This window comes from Labeo rohita, chromosome 4, assembly GCF_022985175.1.
Source record: "Labeo rohita strain BAU-BD-2019 chromosome 4, IGBB_LRoh.1.0, whole genome shotgun sequence".
NCBI lineage: Eukaryota > Metazoa > Chordata > Actinopteri > Cypriniformes > Cyprinidae > Labeo > Labeo rohita.
In genome coordinates, this window is record NC_066872.1 from 34,859,739 (window position 1) to 34,877,782 (window position 18,044).

Here is an 18,044-nt window from a genome sequence, read left to right on the forward strand (position 1 = left end):
AACTATGGAAGCCCGTTTCCGCAACCAAATAAAAAATAAGGTAATTGTGACTTTTTATCTCACAATTCTCATCTCACAATTGTGAGTTATAAAGTCTGAATTAAAAGATTTAAATTCCCAAATCCGACTTTATTCTCAGAATTACGTGATATAAACTCGCAATTGCGAGTTATAAAGTCAGAATTGCGAGACATAAACTCAGAATTCGGACTTTTTTTTTCTCAGAATTGTGATTTATTAAGACAGTATTGTGAGATACAAACTCGCAATTCTAAAAACATTCTTTTTCCAACCTCAAAACTGGGCTTTAATAAAATTTGGACAATTGTGAGTTTATATCTCACAATTCAGAGGAAAAAAAAAATATCAGAATTACGAGAAATGAACTTGCATTTGCGAGAAAAAAACAGTATTGCGAGATACAAACTCGCATTTGTGAGGGAAAAAAGTCAGAATTGCGAAATTCAAACTCACATTTTTGAGAAATCTTATATAATCTTATATAATCTTACAGTTGCAAGAAAAAGGTCAGTATTGCAAGATACTCGCATTTTCGAGAAAAAAGTCAGAACTGTGCGATATAACTTCCGAATTACAAGAAAAATTGCAAGATTTTTTTGATTACGAAATATAAACTCCCAATTGCAAGTAAACTCGCATACAAACTCGATACAAACTTGCATTTGCAAGAAAAAAGTAAGAATTGCGAGAAAAAAATCTGAATTGCGAGATAAAAACTTGCAATTCAGAAAAAAAAGAAGAAAGTCAGAATTGCAAGATACAAACTCACATTTGCGAGAAAAAAGTCAAAATTGTGAGATACAAAGTTGCATTTGTGAGTCAAAAAATCAGAATTACAAGAAAAATTACAAAAAGTCAAACTCGCATTTGCAAGAAAAAAAAAAGTTTATATCGCAATACTGAGTCAGAAATGCAAGTTTATATCTCGAAATTCTGACTTTATAACTCGCAATTACAAGTTTATATCACACAATTCTGAAAAAAGTCAGTATTGTGAGATAAAAAGTTGTGTAAAAAGTGTAATATTTTTTTTTTCTTATTCAATGGCAGAAATGGGCTTCCATAAATATATATATATATATTTTTTTCGGATTTAAACTTTTAGTAAACGTTGGGTTTGGCTTGACCATGAGATTCACAGCCATCCGTATGATTCCCTACTGTAAGTAGTAGATGAATAACAGGGGATTTTATGCATGCAAGACTTGCAGAGCCCCTCTTACCTTTCTGAAGATCTGAACTCCCCCCAAAATTAAAACACACAGGAGGAACACATAAGACAAGACCGACATGTTTGACAGTGAAGTTATCACTTTACAATGAAGAAAAATGAATGCAGTGACATCATACACAACAAATGACAGACTTTATGAACAGGACATGTGAGATGTTAATACAAGACCAAAAAAACAAACATGGATGACGACTGCTGCTGATTCTGATTTGGCACTTTCAGTTGAAATTGAATTTTAATGATACATGAATACATTATATATAATTTAATTAATATTTAATATATAATTTATGTCCTCAATTAGCTATTGTAAGCTGAGATCAATTCATCCAGTTCCAATCATATCAATAAAGACAATATGATCAACCATATTACAAAAAATACACACAGATATAAAATAATAAATAAAAAAAAATATCTATGATAATAAATATTATTGATGACAATAAATATTATAGATGACACAAAACAAAATAACAAACCACAGCAATAAATCCATCATGAACATAAATGAGGAAGGCAAATTTGACACTCGAAATGTGGTAAATGAATAAAAATGTAAAAAATTAATTCAAACGTGTAAAATATTTTTCCAGTCATATAATACACATAATAAAAACGTTTGCTCCTGCTTTCCTCAAGCTGTTTTGCGGTGAAGCCAAAGATGTTTACATTCATCTCAGAGGAATGAAAAAATTACGGTCTGAATCCCTGAGCAAGAGGAGAAGCAAGTTTGCTTTCAATGAGTCGTGAAACTTTCAAGTACCATTGGTGCAATTTAAACATTTATTTGTCATGATTTCTGATCAAAGCAATATACATAGGTGTAGATTAAGTCCTATGTGTTGTTTTCCTCACCTGTACTCCCCAAATGTCCCATCGTCCTCTTTCATAGGCTGGATTTCTGGATCTTGATGGGCATCTTCTTTTTCTTTTACTGTGAGATCAAAATCAACAAGTTGCATGCCATTAGTTCGCCTCTTTCCTACAAAGGAGTTCCCACGGTTCACATGTTTGTTTAAAACATCTCACATCAAATTTATACATTCACTTACCTGGATATTTGCCTCCTTTGTTCCTCTTTATAAAGCAAACGATGAGTAGCACCAGGATCAGTAAAGCAATGGCACACATTAGCCCGATAAACCAGCCCTGTGTGGCTATGTCAACTTGCTTGCTAGTCATGGCTGCAAAAAAAAGAGAATAAAATGAACCTCACTTTTCATTCATTTTAAACATTACGGTTAATTTATCATGCAGATGTCAGCAAAAACAAAATATTGGCATTAACAGTACAGTAGAAATGAACATGAGCTGAACATCAAGATAACAAAAACCTCAAGTTTTTGTTTTTAGGATGTCAACAAGAAACATGGATTTGAAGAAGTACATTTAAAAACCTCTGACGATGTATGAAGACCGCTGTAGAATGTCAAAGAAAATAGTAAGGAGGAAATGGACAAAGATGGTTCTAGCATGCAAACTCGACTGGACTCCAAACGTGCGGATTTTGTTAATACTCCAAACCAAAACTACAGGTAATGTCTGGAACTGAGGCTGGGCGGGGCTTCACAGGCGAATGACAGGTGAGGTTGATGCTGGCAGTCAGTCTACAAACATGCTCTCCTCACCTGGAACTGTAATCAACAGGTCCTCTGATTTGTGGACCGTTGTGTTCGAGTTGTCTTTGGCTACCACCCGAACCCTATAGGACATCCCCGGCTTTAGTCCTCTAATCTGATATGTCCGAGTGCCATTTACAAACTCTTCTTTCCAGGGTTCTTTACCTGGAGAGAAGGGTCGACGGCAGGGGAGAGATTATGGTGCATCCAATTACGCAGGAAAAAAGTTAACTTTATTGATTATTACAGTATAATTGGTTCTTTAAGTCAACTGTGAGATAAAATGAGATGTTTTATAATATTATATAATATTAAATAACTTGATCTATGAGCTTTATGGTATTAATCTAGGATATTAAAGGATTAGTTCACTTCCAGACTTAACATGTTTCACACCTGTGTCATCCAAGATGTTTATGTCTTTCTTTCCTTAGTCAAAAAGAAATGAAGGTTTTTGAGGAAAACATTCCAGGATTTTTCTCCGTATTGTGGACTTCAATGGGGATCAGAGGGTTGAAGGTCCAAACTGCAGTTTCAGTGCAGCTTCAAATCTTATATAGCAAAACAATTGGTCATTTCCTAAAAAAATGTTAAATTTATTTACTATCACAAATGCTCATCTTGCACTAGCTCGACTTCACATTATGTAGTGACATTGGAAAGGTCATGCGTGACATAAGCGGAAGTACCGACCCAGTGTTTAGAAAGCGAATGTGCAAAGTCAAATGCCCTTTACAAAAAATATAATACAATGATGTCAGATGATTTTGAAGTTGGAGGAGAAAATGAGATTTTTTTTGCCCTACACTGCATTTTTGAACCATCACATGACCTAGTGAAAGACCAGCATTTGTGGTTAAAAACTATATACATTTTTATATTATTTTTAGAAAATGGCCAATCGTTTCAGTAGATAAGACCATTATTCCTCAGCTGGGATCGTGTAGAGTCCTTTGAAGCTGCATTGAACCTACAATTTGGACCTTCAACCCATTGGTCCCCATTGAAGTCCACTATATGGAGAAAAATCCTCAGAAACCTCAGAAATCTCAGATGACATAGGGTTAAGCAAATTATCCAGAAATGTTTCTATTCTAGAAGTGAACTAATCATTTAAATAAACGCATGGCAGTACTGAAATTAATTTAAGGAGGATCTTACTGTTACTGTTATCAATAGCATATTCCACATAAACATTCCTATCCGGCCCCGAGTATTCCCAGCTTATCACAGCATGGTCCTCCTCCACCGAGGAGTTCACACTCCCAAACATCCGACCAGCAGGTGGTGCTGATCAAACAAGGAAAAATTTAGAGATTATTAAAAAAAAAGATGCTGCAAATCCTGTATATTTGCATGTCTAGTGACCCTAAAAAGCATATAGACGCATACATCCCATCTTTATATGTTATAAACGTTTCTTTAAATAAAAGCTCTAGCATAAATTGTTCGCAATGCTACTTGATTTGGATATTTTATATCTAATCCAATGAAATTCACGTATTTTAAGTGTCTTTTTGGGGTCACTAGAGATTTATTCATTTATTTAGTTTTTATTAATTGCACATTGAAAAGTTTGGGGTCGATTTTTAAATGTCTTTCACCACTTATTTTCACCAAGGCTGCACTAATTTTTAAGCATTCTTTGTTCGAAAGAATCTTTTGTAACATTATAAATGTCTTTACTGTTACTTTTGATTAATTTAATGCGTCCTTGCTGAATAATAGTAGTACTTCTTTAAAATCAAAACAATTACTGACCCCAGACTTTTGAATGGTTGTGTCTATGTAACTTTCACTTTACACTTTACACTTTCATGTAAAACTCAAATAATGAATGCAACACCTCTACGATTTGAAACCGTGTAACGTCTACAGTTTCCTTTTCAACACAAGTATAACAATGAAGGAAAGAGAGAAAAGGTGCCGGGACGGAAGTGTTTGTACCCTTGTGAAACGGGGGCTGCAAAGATTGAGTGACAGGGGAGGTTGGTGGTGAAGGGGGGGCTGAGCCTGGAAGAATACAGAGAATAGTGAAACACACAACATAAAACACAAAACATTAGAAAGAGAGAACACGAGGCAGTGAAAGAGAGAAATGCAGATCAGAGTTAACAGCATGCAGGAACATGCAGTTCACCGGTGTAATGAGAGCTAGTTACTGCGTGGTTCAGAAAGGACGCTGGGATCAAGGCAGAGAGGTCTGGGTTTGTCTTATCATACATTTGAACATCACTCTACACTCAAAAACATCTAATGTCCTTGTCTACGCTAGTTAAAAGGATAGTTCACCCCAAAATTAAACTTAGGGCATTTACTCACCCTCATGCCAATGATTTTACATTATGAAAACGATCACACAGGTCTTTTCTACACAATAATCACAGTTGTTAATCTCCAGAACTGACAAAAAGACAATAAAAGAAGGCTATATGACTCATTTGCAACAGTTTCAAGTCTCCTGAAGTGATACAATAGCATTAATGTGATGAACGAACCCCTGCAGTCAGTTGTTAACTGTGATTGATTCAGTGACATGATTCATGAATCATATCAATTCATAAACAAATCACTTAGTCCAATTTGTGAATCTGATCATCACTGAAAAGAAACGACTCAGTGATTCACTCACTGATTCAGTTGTAGCAGTTCACTGAGTGGAAAAATTATGAGTGAATAATTCAAAAAGTTGCATGACACTAAAGCTCACATACAAGTTCACATGATAATTCAATAGTCTTCAACAGTCTCAAGTCTTCTGAAATCATACAATAATGTTACAGTGATTAAAAGAATCATTATTCCTGCATAATTATCCCATGCAGTGAGATTCAGTTCAATTCATGAATCATTTGAGTGAATCAACTTAGCTTAACTCAACTTAGACATCACTTAAAAGAACCAATTTGGAAGAAAAATTTATTAATCCAGTTCTTAAATTCACAATGTGGAAAAATTATGAATAAGTGAATAAGATCTATAAATTCATTCTGATTGTTATATAAAAGTAACATGGCTTCAAAAGTCTTGAAATATAGTGCATAAGTCATGTGAATCACTGTAACGGTGCTTTTTTGTCATTTTAGAAAAAATAACAGCATACAGCCATTCAGGCAATCAACCAACCAACCACATTTATTTTTGGGTGAACTATACCTTTAAACAGCAGATGTTCTAGCTAAGCCTTACTGAAAGCAGTGGGATGGAATTTGCATTTGTTGATAACATGATTCTCCATGACATATGGAGCAGGCCGAGTCAGGTGTAAAGCTTTTTTGGCCTGAGGAGGTTCATGCATATGTATCTATTTCTTTTCACGGCTACAGTGGTTTTCTAGTTTCATAGCTGATGCTTGACCAGCATGCATTCTCATCAGCCTGATACTGGGGTTACCTTTACCCGCATCTACTGCGGGATGTGGAAAAAATGCTTCATAGAAAACAGAGAGAGAGACAAAAGAAGACAAAGGTAGAGGGGATATAAGTAGCGGCCACCTGACAACCAAAATAGATTTCTAAATGTGTAAGTCATGAAACATGATGCTGTTGTAAGGTAAATACAAAAATAAATAAATAAGGTTCAAATGCTCACTGATGTTTCAGAAGGAAACACGATGCATTAAGAGCCGGGGGAAAAACTTTCTGAATTTGAAGATCAGGATAAATGTAACTTATTTTGTCTTCTGGGAAACATGTATCTTCTGTAGTTTCTGTACTAAATGGAAAAAATATGATATTTAGACATAACAAGATGTACACATTTTCATTCTGTTCAAAAGTTTTCACCCCCAGCTCTTAATGCAGTGTGTTTCCTTCTGGAGCATCAGCGAACATTTGAACCTTCCGTAATAGTTGCATATGAGTCCCTCAGTTGTCCCCAAGAATCTGTGGGACCTGAAGGATTTTTCTGTAGAACAGCAGGCAGTTTAACTGTTCGGGACAAAGGAGGGACTCATGAACAACTATCACTAAACAAAAAAACACAGCTGTGGATCACCAAACATAGTATTAAGAATCAAGTGTATGTAAACCTTTAAACGGGATCATTTTTTATAAATTCAACAATTATTTTCTCTTGTGGACTATATGTAAACGTCTCTTATGTGAAATATCTTATTCAGGTCAGAACTAAATAAAAAATAACATGCATTTTGTATGATCCCTCTTATTTTATGCAGATTCTGCAAGGTGTATGAAAACTTTTGACTTCAACTGTATATAAAAGTTAATTCACTGTAAATGAAAATACATGTTAATATATATATGTTACATTTTTTAAAAAGAATATATATTAAAAATAAAGTATAAAAGACAAATACATTTGCGTGTTAAATCTATTCATGGTTTATGCAACCCTTAAAGCATTATAAGTATTATATTGTAGACATACAACATGGACTCCAAACAAGAACACTCCGAATTCAGAAAACTGAAACACAAACCTTTGCACAAGTTGTATTCTGTTTGCAATTCATGTGAAGCCACCACTGAGAATAAAATACTGCACCTGGATCCTTGCATCAAATCCTGAAAATGTTATATTGTAAAATCAGTCACAAAGCTAGTTCTCACCTTCATCTACGATTGTGACGCGCTCTTCTGTAACAGTGGGGCCAGAGCCCTTGACAGTCATGGCGTTCAAATAGAACTTGTAGCGTGTGCTGTGCTTGAGGTTTTCCAGAGTGATGCTGGTCTCGTTTGGTTGTAGAAGCAGCTCTTTGAGCGGCCCGAGTTCAACTGTTGCATTGACTATAAGGAGAGAGCGTAAGCGATCTGCATCTTCTTATAAATCAGCAACAAAATCCCATAAAACATGCCTCAGTTTAGACTCACCAGGCTGGTATTTGAGCAAGTATCCTGTCAAGTGACCGTTGTGTTCAACAGGTGGTGCCCACTTCACAATCAATGAGTCCACGTTCAGATTTTCAACTTCTAATTGTGCAGGAGGCCCAGGAACTAAAAAAAAGAAAGAAAATATATATATAGTGGATTCTGCTTTAAATTATATTCCATACTTTGACAAGTGAGTACATATAGTAGGTGAGTACACACTCTACCTCCCTCTGGTGTTTCAAAAATCTGATTGGTGCTGGTGGGTCCATCTCCTTTCCCGTTGTAGGCTCTAATGTTGAGGGTGTACTGGCTGTAGGGATGAAGGTCGATCAGAAGACCCTCCGTCTCACTCCCGTGAAAAATGAGCTCCTGTGGTTTCTCGGGCTCGGGGTCCTGCTTGTGTAGGCTTCTCACCTTCCAGTAACTCACCTACAAAAAGGCTGACATCTTAGACTGTTTGCAGGTCAAATGTCAACATCTTTAGGTAGTTAAAAATAGAGATGTAAATGTATTTTCAGTGTTAAAGGGATAGTTCACCCAAAAATGAAAACTACCCCATGATTTACTCATCCTCTAGCCATCCTAGGTGTGACTTTCTTCTTTCAGACCAATACAATTGGAATTATATAAAAAATGCACTGGCTCTTCCAAGCTTTATAATGGCAGTAAATGGGTGTTGAGATTTTGAGGTCCAATAAAGTGCGTCCATCCATCATAAAAAGCTCTCCACTTCACTCTCTTGTGAACCCACGTATGATAGTAAGTGGAAGCTAGAGATTATGGTTTATAAAGTTTTAAATATGGATATTTTTCTTACACAAATGCTTCTATTCACCTTAGAAGGCCTTTATTAACCCCCCAGCCTTATAACACTTCTATGATGGATGGATGCACTTTTTTTTATATAATTCCACCCATTTGCCATTATTGGTCTGAAAGAGGAAAGTATATAATTCCAATTGATTGGTCTGAAAGGATAGCTAGGATGGCTAGAGGATGAGTAAATAGGGGAATTTTTTTTTATTTTCAGGTGAACTATCCTTTTAAGGAAGTACCTTATATCCATTCAGTCGCCCTTGTACTGTTGAAAGAGGAACAGCGTCCCAATGCACTTCCGCCACTGTCCCATTCTGAACTGAAACTTTTAGGTTCTCTGGGGCCTTAGTTGGTACTAAGATAAAGACAAAACAAAACATAATTTTTTTTACTGCAATTTGTAATGGAACTATACCCTTTATTTGGCACTCACAGTGCATTCTTAGACTGTATACATGTGATGCCAACTTGGATAATATATAAATCAACTTTAAAAGCTTTCTAAGTCTTACTTACAGTCCTCTCCTGAGTATCCCAGCACCACCTGTGGTCTAGGACCCGGGCCGTAGTCATTGACCGCCTGCACAGTGACTTCATAAGGTGCAAAAGTGGGCGTTCCTTTCACCACATATTGCGAGACATTGGCCAGAGTGAGTGAAGTCCATTTCTGATCCAGATCTTTCTGCCTCCAGCTCACCTTGTACTGTAGGCCTGGACCGTTCGACTCCAGCCCAGTCAGCTCCTGGTCACCAGACATTAAAAAAGGAAACGGTATCAACTAGGAACTCAGCTAAATTAGTAGGTATACTCTTAAAAATAAAGGTTTGTTATTGACATCTATGGTTCCTTGAAAAACCTTAAACATCCATGGAAACTTTTCAATGCACAAAGGGTTTTTATAAAGGAAAGGAAATTTAGATTTTTTAAATCTTATCTATTCACTAATTCATGAAAGGTTCTCTACAGAACCCAAAATGGTTCTTCAATGGCATTCTACTGAATAATATCAAATCATAAGTGTTTACCCTCCAAGTTATTGTCATACTGTCAGGTGACGTTCCAATGACTTCAACGTCTGATGGATTCACATCAGGCTCTATGAGAATTACAATCAAACTTCGATTAACAAAAATACACTTTCAAAGATTTTTATGCATTTTACTTTCTCACTAGCTTAACTCACGTGCAGGGTTGGTTCTGTACTGTCCAGACGAAGTGCTGGGTTCGCTCAGACCCACGTCATTGAGTGCCAGCACCCTGAAGGAGTAATACACATACGGGGAAAGCTCCAGGTGTGCTGTGGTGCTGGTTCCTGAGACACTGGTCATATTGACCCATACTCCAGGCTCGTGGAGCGAATCTTCATATTGGATCAGGAACACTGAGGTAACCAGGTAGAAATGGGTTAGAAGAGCAAACCTAATATGTGTTTCTCCAACTGATCTACCGCAAGGTAACAAACAAAGATGAGTTTTTAATACGTTTTAACTCACATTGAATAGGACTATTGTTTTCATCACCAGGGGTCCAAGTAAGCCGAACACTGCGCTCTCGTTGGTCCGTCAGCTCCAGGTCTGTGGGCGGGTCTGGTTGCTCTGGAAAACCAGATATTGTGAGACACAAAACTCGATCCGGATTAATCACACCAGACAGTAGAAACATGCAACACAAGCCAAAATTAAAAAAAACAAATAGACCACCAACTAAAAAAAAAAAATGTCACAGACTGAAATGTGACATCCTGTTAAAGGCACAATTTTAAAGTGTCTAATAAGTCAAACCAATCTCATGAGAAAATGTAACTAGTTTACATTCTGGAGAATTTGTGGCGAACTCGTACTGTATGAATTTGTACGATATGAGTCGTACAAAAGCAAAAATAAGCATGAAGATGAACCTCTAAACCAAACGCAGTGGGGTGTAAGCAGATCATATGTGACCCTGGACCATAAAACCAGTCTTAAGTAGCATGGGTATATTTGTAGCAATAGCCAAAAATACATTGTATGGGTCAAAATTTTCAAAATTATTATTATATTTATTTTAAGCCAAAAATCATTATGATATTAAGTAAAAATCATGTTCTATAAAGATATTTTGTACATTTCCTACTAAATATATCAAAACTTAATTTTTGATTAATATTATGCATTACTAAGAACTTCACTTGGAGAATTTTAAAGGTGATTTTCTCAATATTTTGATTTTTTTTTGCACCCTCAGATTTCACATTTTCAAATAGTTGTATCTCGGCCAAATATTGTCCTATCCTTACAAACCATATATATCAATGAAAAGCTTTTTTTTAATTGAATTTGAATTTGCTACTAACTCATCAAAATGTAAAACAGTCACAAATTGTCATTAGAGTCTGTTGGTGAAGCTTAATTTCCAACAGATCTGCCTCATTTGCGAAAACTAAAAAACAAAATTGCCTTTAACAGTTATGTATTAATGGGAAACATCCACAAAGCACATTCATAAGCACATATTAGGAAGGTGATGAGGGATAAACTTAAAAAAAAGCAAAAATACAAATGCATCAAATGGTTTTGGGACCTGTTTGGGAACTGAAAGAAGCTTGTTTTACCCATTATTATAGGTGGTGTTGGTGTGGCCTCTGACAAGGAAAGCAGGTTTGAGGAAGTCAGAAGTTAATTATACATAAAGCACAAATTCAACTCTACATCAGCACCCATATAATCTGTACTGACAAAATCTAATGTACAGTTTCTTAAAAAGCAACTGACTGAAGCAGAGTGTTGAAAGTGATGTATAAACTGAGCGTACCGACTACTGTGAGCAGGGCGCTGGCTGAATCTTGGTCAAGAGTGGTGTTTCTAATGCAGGTGTAGTTCCCCTCATCGTCCTCTCTCACGTCATGTATAGTCAGACTATCAGAGCCCACTTTAAATCTACACACAAGCACACACTTGCTAGTCAATCATTATTTTTACTTCTCCCAAACTTCAGAAGTTACATTTTAGATCAAAAGTGCATATTAATCTCATACCGAGTGTCGTCGGGAAGCTCCATATTGTCTTTGAGCCATATCATGGAGGGAATAAGAGAGGGGTCGTGTTTAACTTTACACTCAAACACAGCCACGCTGTTTCTCTGGACCACTTTATAACCAGGCTGTTTGATGATCCGTGTAGGCTCTGTGAAAGAAAACATCATCCGTCTTGCTCTTATCTTTTAGATTTCCCATCATAATTCTACTACTATCATTCATTTAGCATATTACAAATACACAGATTTAAGCTCTCACTCACCTTTCACTTCCAGGTAAACGTGGTTTTCTTTGTTCCCAAGACTGTTTGAGGCAATGCAGGTGTATTTGCCACTGTTTAGTGGCCGAGCCACAATAATCTCCAAGGTATTGTTTTTATGAATGATGTACGAGTCACTATCCATTATGCTCTGACTGTCTTTAAACCTGCACATGAAAGATGCATAATAACCATGCAACATAAACTCACAGTTAACACTTTGATGGATATTAGAGGCGTGAAACAAAACAAAATTAAATAAAAATCTCACCATGTGATTTTTGGAAGTGGCGAGCCAAACGAAGCACAGTCTAACAGAGCCCTGCTGTTAGTGATGACTGAGTACACATGGTTTGGAGGAGTCAGCACTCTTGGAGGCTCAGCTGAAATGTCATGTATTGTTTTTAATTTGCCATACTGAACAACTGAAAAATAGAATAGAATTGAAATGCATATACAGTAACATACCCAGGACGCTGACAAAGGCATTGGCCAGCAGGTAACCGTACTCATTAGAGGCATTGCACTGGTAAACAGAGCTTGAGCCTGTCTGAACATCACTGAGGATGATATCGCCATTTTCGATTTTCCGACTGGGGTCCTTATGTGAGTCTATGAAGGAATCACATCATAATAAAACTCATAATTAAACTATAATCAAGCCATTCTTCTGAAAACGTAATTACACTAAAAGCTACTAAGAAAAATTAGCAAACTTTTAAATTTTAAATATATCAGATGATATAATTTATCATTTAATAAGAACAATATTTCCCACTAGCACAAAAACTTTTAAATGATTTAGGGTAAAAGCATAAAACAGGAATAATACAGCAAAAAAAAATTGAAAAATAAATAAAAACACTACAAGTGATAGCTATGGAAGCCCATTTCCACCACTGAATAAAAATCTTTTTTTTTTACTTATTTTCTCAGAATTGCATGATATAAACTCGCAAAAAGTTATAAAGTCAGAATTGCAAAAATCAACTTACAATTCTGACTTTCTTAAAATTGTGTGATATTAACTTTCAAAAACAAATGCAAGTTTGTATCTTGCAATTCAGATTTTTTTTTCACACAAATGCAAGTTTGTATCTCACAATTCTGATGTTTTGTCACACAATTCTGACTTTTTTCTCAGAATTGTGAGTTTATATCTGAAGTCAGAATTGCAAGATAAAAACTCAATTCTGACTTTCTTAAAATTGCGTGATATAAACTCACAAAAACTCGCAATTCTGACCTTTTTCTTGCAAATGTAAATTTGTATCTCGCAATTTTGACTTTTTTTCTGAGAAATGAAGCCAGAATTGCGTGATATAAACTCGCAACTGCAAGTTATAAAGTCAAAACTGTGAGATATAAACTCAACTCTGACTTTCTTTTTGTGTGATATAAACTTTTTTTTTTTAAATATAAACTTCTATAAACCGATGTGATGCAAATGCGAGTTCGTATCTTGCAATTCTGACTTTTCACGCAAATGTGAGTTTGTATCTCTCAATTTTGACATTTTTTTCACGCAATTCTGACTTTTTTTTTCGCAATTGACTTGCTCTCAGAATTGTGAGATATAAACACAATTGCAAGTTATAAAATGAAATTTTGAGGGTAAAAAAGGCTGATATATTCTTAGAATTGTGAGTTTATATCTCGCAATTCTATTTCTCAAAATTGCAACTTTATAATTCGATGCAGTTAAAAAAAAATCAGATTTGCGAGTTTCTATCTCATAATTCTGACATTATAACTCACAATTGCAAGTTTATATCTCAAAATTCTAAGAAAAACAGTCAGAACTGTAAGATAAAAAGTTGCAATTTTTACTCAGTGGAGGAAATGGGGTTCCATAGATAGCAGTCAAAAAAAAGCAACTTTTAATGAAATATGCTATAAAAACAAATAAAGGTTCAGTGAATCATTTACAGAATTGGTTTATTTACAGGTAATATACAAACACACTCATTAACTACAATAAATCAGACCATCATATACAGTATATCAATATATATATATATAGTTTTTGAAAATAGTAGCTAGATACTGGAAAAGCTACATTATTTAAAGATAAATGCGAGTCGGCTTAACATACTTTCAATGGGAATTCCGTTGACAGACCATGTGATCGTGGGTTTAGGGTTGCCATCCGCCCGGCAGGTGAGCATTCCAGTTTCTTTCGGGGCCAGGATGAGGTTCTGAGGGGCACTGATCCAAAAGGGAGCCGCTGTGGAGATTAAAGAAGAGAGTATAACAATTAAACTGAAATTTGAATTTAAAATTTGAACATTTGAATTTAGAATGTTATCTTCCAGTGCAACAGATTAGAATTATTCCATCATGCACTGCGTTTTAAGATATCTGGCAAACCAGTGCGTATTTTCTGAATAACAGGACACACAAAGGTTCTTTCAGATCAGTTCAGGATGGCGTCCCGGGGTCAGTGAATGATGTGACTAAACAAGATTTTTGAGATGTGACAGATGAAAAGACATCCTGTGACAGACCTCTGACCACTACAGTGATGATGTGATGGTTGCTCCCCAGGCGATTCTTGGCTAAACAGCGGTAATCTCCCCCATCCGCTTCTGTCACCTCTGTTATCTTCAGAGTTTTCTGGAAACTGTGAAATGAAAAACGGCCGCTTGGCAGGTCCCCGTTCACCTTGCTCCAGGAGATATCTGGCGTTGGACTGAAAAACACAATATAAAGTCAAACACTTGAACTGTCTATGCAAATCTTTTGATGCAATCTGAACCCGTGAACCCTGAAACAGCACAGCAAGATGCACATTAGTCATTCTTTGACCCAAGAGAGAGCCATTTGTCCACTTCCTCCTACTTACAGGCCATCCGCGATGCATTCCAGCTGCAACGTGTCTCCTTTCAGGACCATGGCGGTACTGTGCATTCCTGGTGGCTGCATGAAAGTGGGCGCTCTCTCCCCAGATGGACTGTCTAGGACATAGATAAGCCACAATCAGAGACATAAATCTTGTAACCAGCCAGCTATTTTCCAGGACTTATGAGAGGGGAAAAGATCCTGTTTTGGTGTGCAAAACCACACATAAAACTAGAGGTGCAAAAACAGCATATTGCTGATCAAATTTGACAGTATTTTGAAATTAAGGGAAGTCTGAAAAATTGCCCTGATGTCTTTTTATCAAGTGAACCTTGTATTGAATGACAAGAAATTTATCCTTCCATTGCTTCTTTTGGATGGAGAGAATGGAAGGATCCAAATGAAAAATATAATGAACAATGTTTTAGTGAGATATTTTACAGTACCTTATATAGTGTTGCATACTGAACATACTATGCAACACTAATACATGTGTTCAGTTAAAAACAGAGAAAGGAGACAATTTAGTGGCCAGTAGATGTGTAGACACTCCAGAAATGTTAATTAGACAAATTAAAAACAAAGAAAAAGGACTGATTACCATTTATATACACTAGATTTTGTTTCCATACACAATGCCAATAATAGTCAACTCCTGTGGCTTCAGTCCTTTTGTTAAACAGGTTTTCATTAAAAAGATGTGATGAAATGAATATTAATACCAAGCGCAATACAGTGCAAGACCTTTATAAAGAGTTCAAGGTTGGGATTCTACAGAAGTGGGTTATATTTCTGGTTATACAGTAGGTGATATATTAGATTATGAGCTATTTCTGGTTAGGCAGAAACACAAGTGATGGGAGGGATGAAGGCTGGGTTCACTTGGAGAAGTTCTGCTAGCACTCACCACCCCAAAAATCAGAGCCATTCAAAAAAGCTGCCAACACAGTGTCATTCATAGCTTCAACTGGAATACAACAAAAAATAATGAGCATGCAATGCTTTGACATTTACTGGCCGAGACAAAGCGGGTCTAAAAATGTATAAATAAAAGGGACAATGTGATACGGTCACTTTAATACTCACTATTAATTCAGTTAAACTAATAATAACAGAAAAACATTCGTTCTGCATACATTGTGCAAGCTTAACTCAACATAAAAAGGCAGTTTTATTTAAACATACATATATGTTTGGAACAGCAGACTAAAACACTTACTGTCCAGCACGTTGACGGTGATGGGTTGTTTCTGTTGGATAGTTTGAGTGTATGGGAAGCGTGCGTAGCAGATGTAGTCGTTTCTGGTATCGTCCATGAGCACGTTGGAGAAATACAGGTCTCCATTTAAAGCTTGGGATACACGACTGTTTTGGGGGAGTCTCTGGAAATCTGACACGGAGTATGTGTATTTTAGTTTATTTTTGGCCTTTAATCAAGTATGAGAGCATTGCAAACACTATTTGCCAATAAAAAAAGGAGCATACAATAACAACGAGCTAAACCTGCAAAACAGAGCAGGGATTTTACATACTTGGGTTGCTATGTAAAATATATGAAAATATAACCAAATGAGATATTCGGTGGCTGCTTAGACTAGAATGTGCAAGACTGCTCTGTGTGGAGTGTGCATATGCACTTATATATGATATCTCTTACTGTTATCCATCCAGAAGATGATTGGAGGAGGCAGGCCAGCTGGGGGTCTGCACTGCAGCACTAGAGACATTCCTCTCTGCACTGTGATTGGTTCAATTTTCTCTTTTGACCACAAGGGGGACCCTATGAAACATAATTAGGCCCTCAGTAAAAACAACCGGCAGGAGGTGACTGCGAAAACATTAACAAAACATTCCTGTGGCAATGTATTTTGTTTAGATATGTCTTACTTGACTGACGGATGACAATGTTATTGGACATGGCAGAGCCGTGTTCGTTGCGGGCGATGCACTGGTAAACTCCCTCGTACGCCTCTGCCTTCTCTCCGCTGATGTCAATGACCAGAGTGCCTGATTTGGGCTTCATGATAACTTTGGAATCCTTTTCCACATCGAAATGAGTGCCGTTACGTGTCCATGAAAAGCTAGAATGAGAGGAGTGAAAACTCTCTTAAATCTCTTATAACAACATGCACACACAGTAACATTACCATTGATGTTTTATCATTTATTACATTCCTTAAAGGATAAGCTCCTAATTATTTCACTCATATCCGTATCATCAAAGATGTTTATGTCTTTCTTCAGTCAAAAAGAAATTAAGGTTTTTGAGGAAAACATTCCAGGATTTTTCTCCATATAGTGGACTTTAATGAGGTTCGACAGGTTAAAAGTCCAAACTGCAGTTCCAATTAGAAAATGATTGATTGTTTTGCTAAATAACACCCTTATTCCTCGGCTGGGATTGCGTAGAGCCTTTTGAAGCTGCTTTGAAACTGCAATTTGTACCAACCCTGGTATGTTTTTCTTAAAAACCTTAACTTCTTTTCGACTAAAGAAAGAAAGACATGAACATCTTGGATGACATAGGGATCAGTAATCAATCAGATTTTTTTTACATGAAATGTGAAAGGAGAAATTTGACAGAATGTTTAAGCTGCTCTTTTCCATACAAAAACTGGTGATTCATACTGACAAATTCTAAATAATAAAACATCACAAAAGTAGTCTATATAACTTGTGTACTATATTTGTAGTCATCTGAAGCCTACAACAGCGCTGTGTGAGAAACAATACAAAATTAATGCCGTTATATCTTAAATGAGTTCAATTTCAATCTGTTCTTCACATAATGCTATTGTATGACTTCACACCAGTCACTCTGTGCTAATTTTATGATGCTTTTATGACCCAAACATGAAAATTCGACATGACATAACTCTCTAGGCATCCAAGATGTAGATGTTTCTGTTTCTTCATATTTGGAGAAATGTAGCTTTACTCAAAGCATTAAAGAAATTTTGCATCACATCTTATATAGACATCACAATAATCCATAAGTCATACACGTTCAATTAAAATCTTGTGAAGTGAATAAGAACTTCTTCAAGATGGACTTGCGTATTACAAACACACAGCCTTTGCTTCACAAGATGTTAAAGGAGAAGTTCACTTCCAGAACAAAAAGTTACAGATAATTTACACACCCACTTGTTATCCAAGATGTTCATGTCTTTCTTTCTTCAGTCAATAAGAAATTATGTTTTTTGGGGAAAACATTTCAGGATTTCTCTCCATATAGTGGACTTCAATGGTGCCTGTGAGTTTTAACTTCCAAAATGTAGTTTAAAAGGGCTCTAAATGATCCCAGCCAAGGAAGAAGGATCTTATATAGCGAAACGATCGGTCATTTTCTAAACAAATTGACAATTTATATACTTTTTAACCTCAAATGCTCGTCTTGTCTAGC

The 18,044-nt window shown here is 36.2% G+C and overlaps 1 protein-coding gene across 8 annotated transcripts in view; it reads right to left on the reverse strand.

The window, feature by feature from the left end:
* nrcama (neuronal cell adhesion molecule a) overlaps nucleotides 1-18,044 on the reverse strand; it is a 60,680-nt gene that overhangs the window by 2,779 nt on the left and 39,857 nt on the right. For 2 of the 8 annotated variants that reach the window (XM_051107377.1, XM_051107375.1), the window contains 26 exons: nucleotides 16,526-16,719; nucleotides 16,296-16,418; nucleotides 15,858-16,028; nucleotides 15,546-15,605; nucleotides 14,643-14,754; nucleotides 14,305-14,489; nucleotides 13,893-14,024; nucleotides 12,266-12,409; nucleotides 12,069-12,180; nucleotides 11,801-11,964; nucleotides 11,539-11,686; nucleotides 11,316-11,440; nucleotides 10,019-10,120; nucleotides 9,709-9,906; nucleotides 9,551-9,621; nucleotides 9,042-9,267; nucleotides 8,765-8,880; nucleotides 7,934-8,138; nucleotides 7,710-7,832; nucleotides 7,449-7,625; nucleotides 6,271-6,306; nucleotides 4,825-4,890; nucleotides 4,039-4,167; nucleotides 2,887-3,042; nucleotides 2,311-2,442; nucleotides 2,114-2,192 (listed from right to left, as the gene is read on the reverse strand). In XM_051107377.1, coding sequence (XP_050963334.1) covers nucleotides 2,114-2,192; nucleotides 2,311-2,442; nucleotides 2,887-3,042; nucleotides 4,039-4,167; nucleotides 4,825-4,890; nucleotides 6,271-6,306; nucleotides 7,449-7,625; nucleotides 7,710-7,832; nucleotides 7,934-8,138; nucleotides 8,765-8,880; nucleotides 9,042-9,267; nucleotides 9,551-9,621; nucleotides 9,709-9,906; nucleotides 10,019-10,120; nucleotides 11,316-11,440; nucleotides 11,539-11,686; nucleotides 11,801-11,964; nucleotides 12,069-12,180; nucleotides 12,266-12,409; nucleotides 13,893-14,024; nucleotides 14,305-14,489; nucleotides 14,643-14,754; nucleotides 15,546-15,605; nucleotides 15,858-16,028; nucleotides 16,296-16,418; nucleotides 16,526-16,719 — 3,486 coding nt within the window. Of the gene's footprint in view, nucleotides 1-2,113; nucleotides 2,193-2,310; nucleotides 2,443-2,886; nucleotides 3,043-4,038; nucleotides 4,168-4,824; nucleotides 4,891-6,270; nucleotides 6,307-7,448; nucleotides 7,626-7,709; nucleotides 7,833-7,933; nucleotides 8,139-8,764; nucleotides 8,881-9,041; nucleotides 9,268-9,550; nucleotides 9,622-9,708; nucleotides 9,907-10,018; nucleotides 10,121-11,115; nucleotides 11,146-11,315; nucleotides 11,441-11,538; nucleotides 11,687-11,800; nucleotides 11,965-12,068; nucleotides 12,181-12,265; nucleotides 12,410-13,892; nucleotides 14,025-14,304; nucleotides 14,490-14,642; nucleotides 14,755-15,545; nucleotides 15,606-15,857; nucleotides 16,029-16,295; nucleotides 16,419-16,525; nucleotides 16,720-18,044 lie in introns of all 8 variants that reach the window. The other 6 variants (XM_051107381.1, XM_051107380.1, XM_051107374.1 and 3 more) reach the window with 5 other exon arrangements.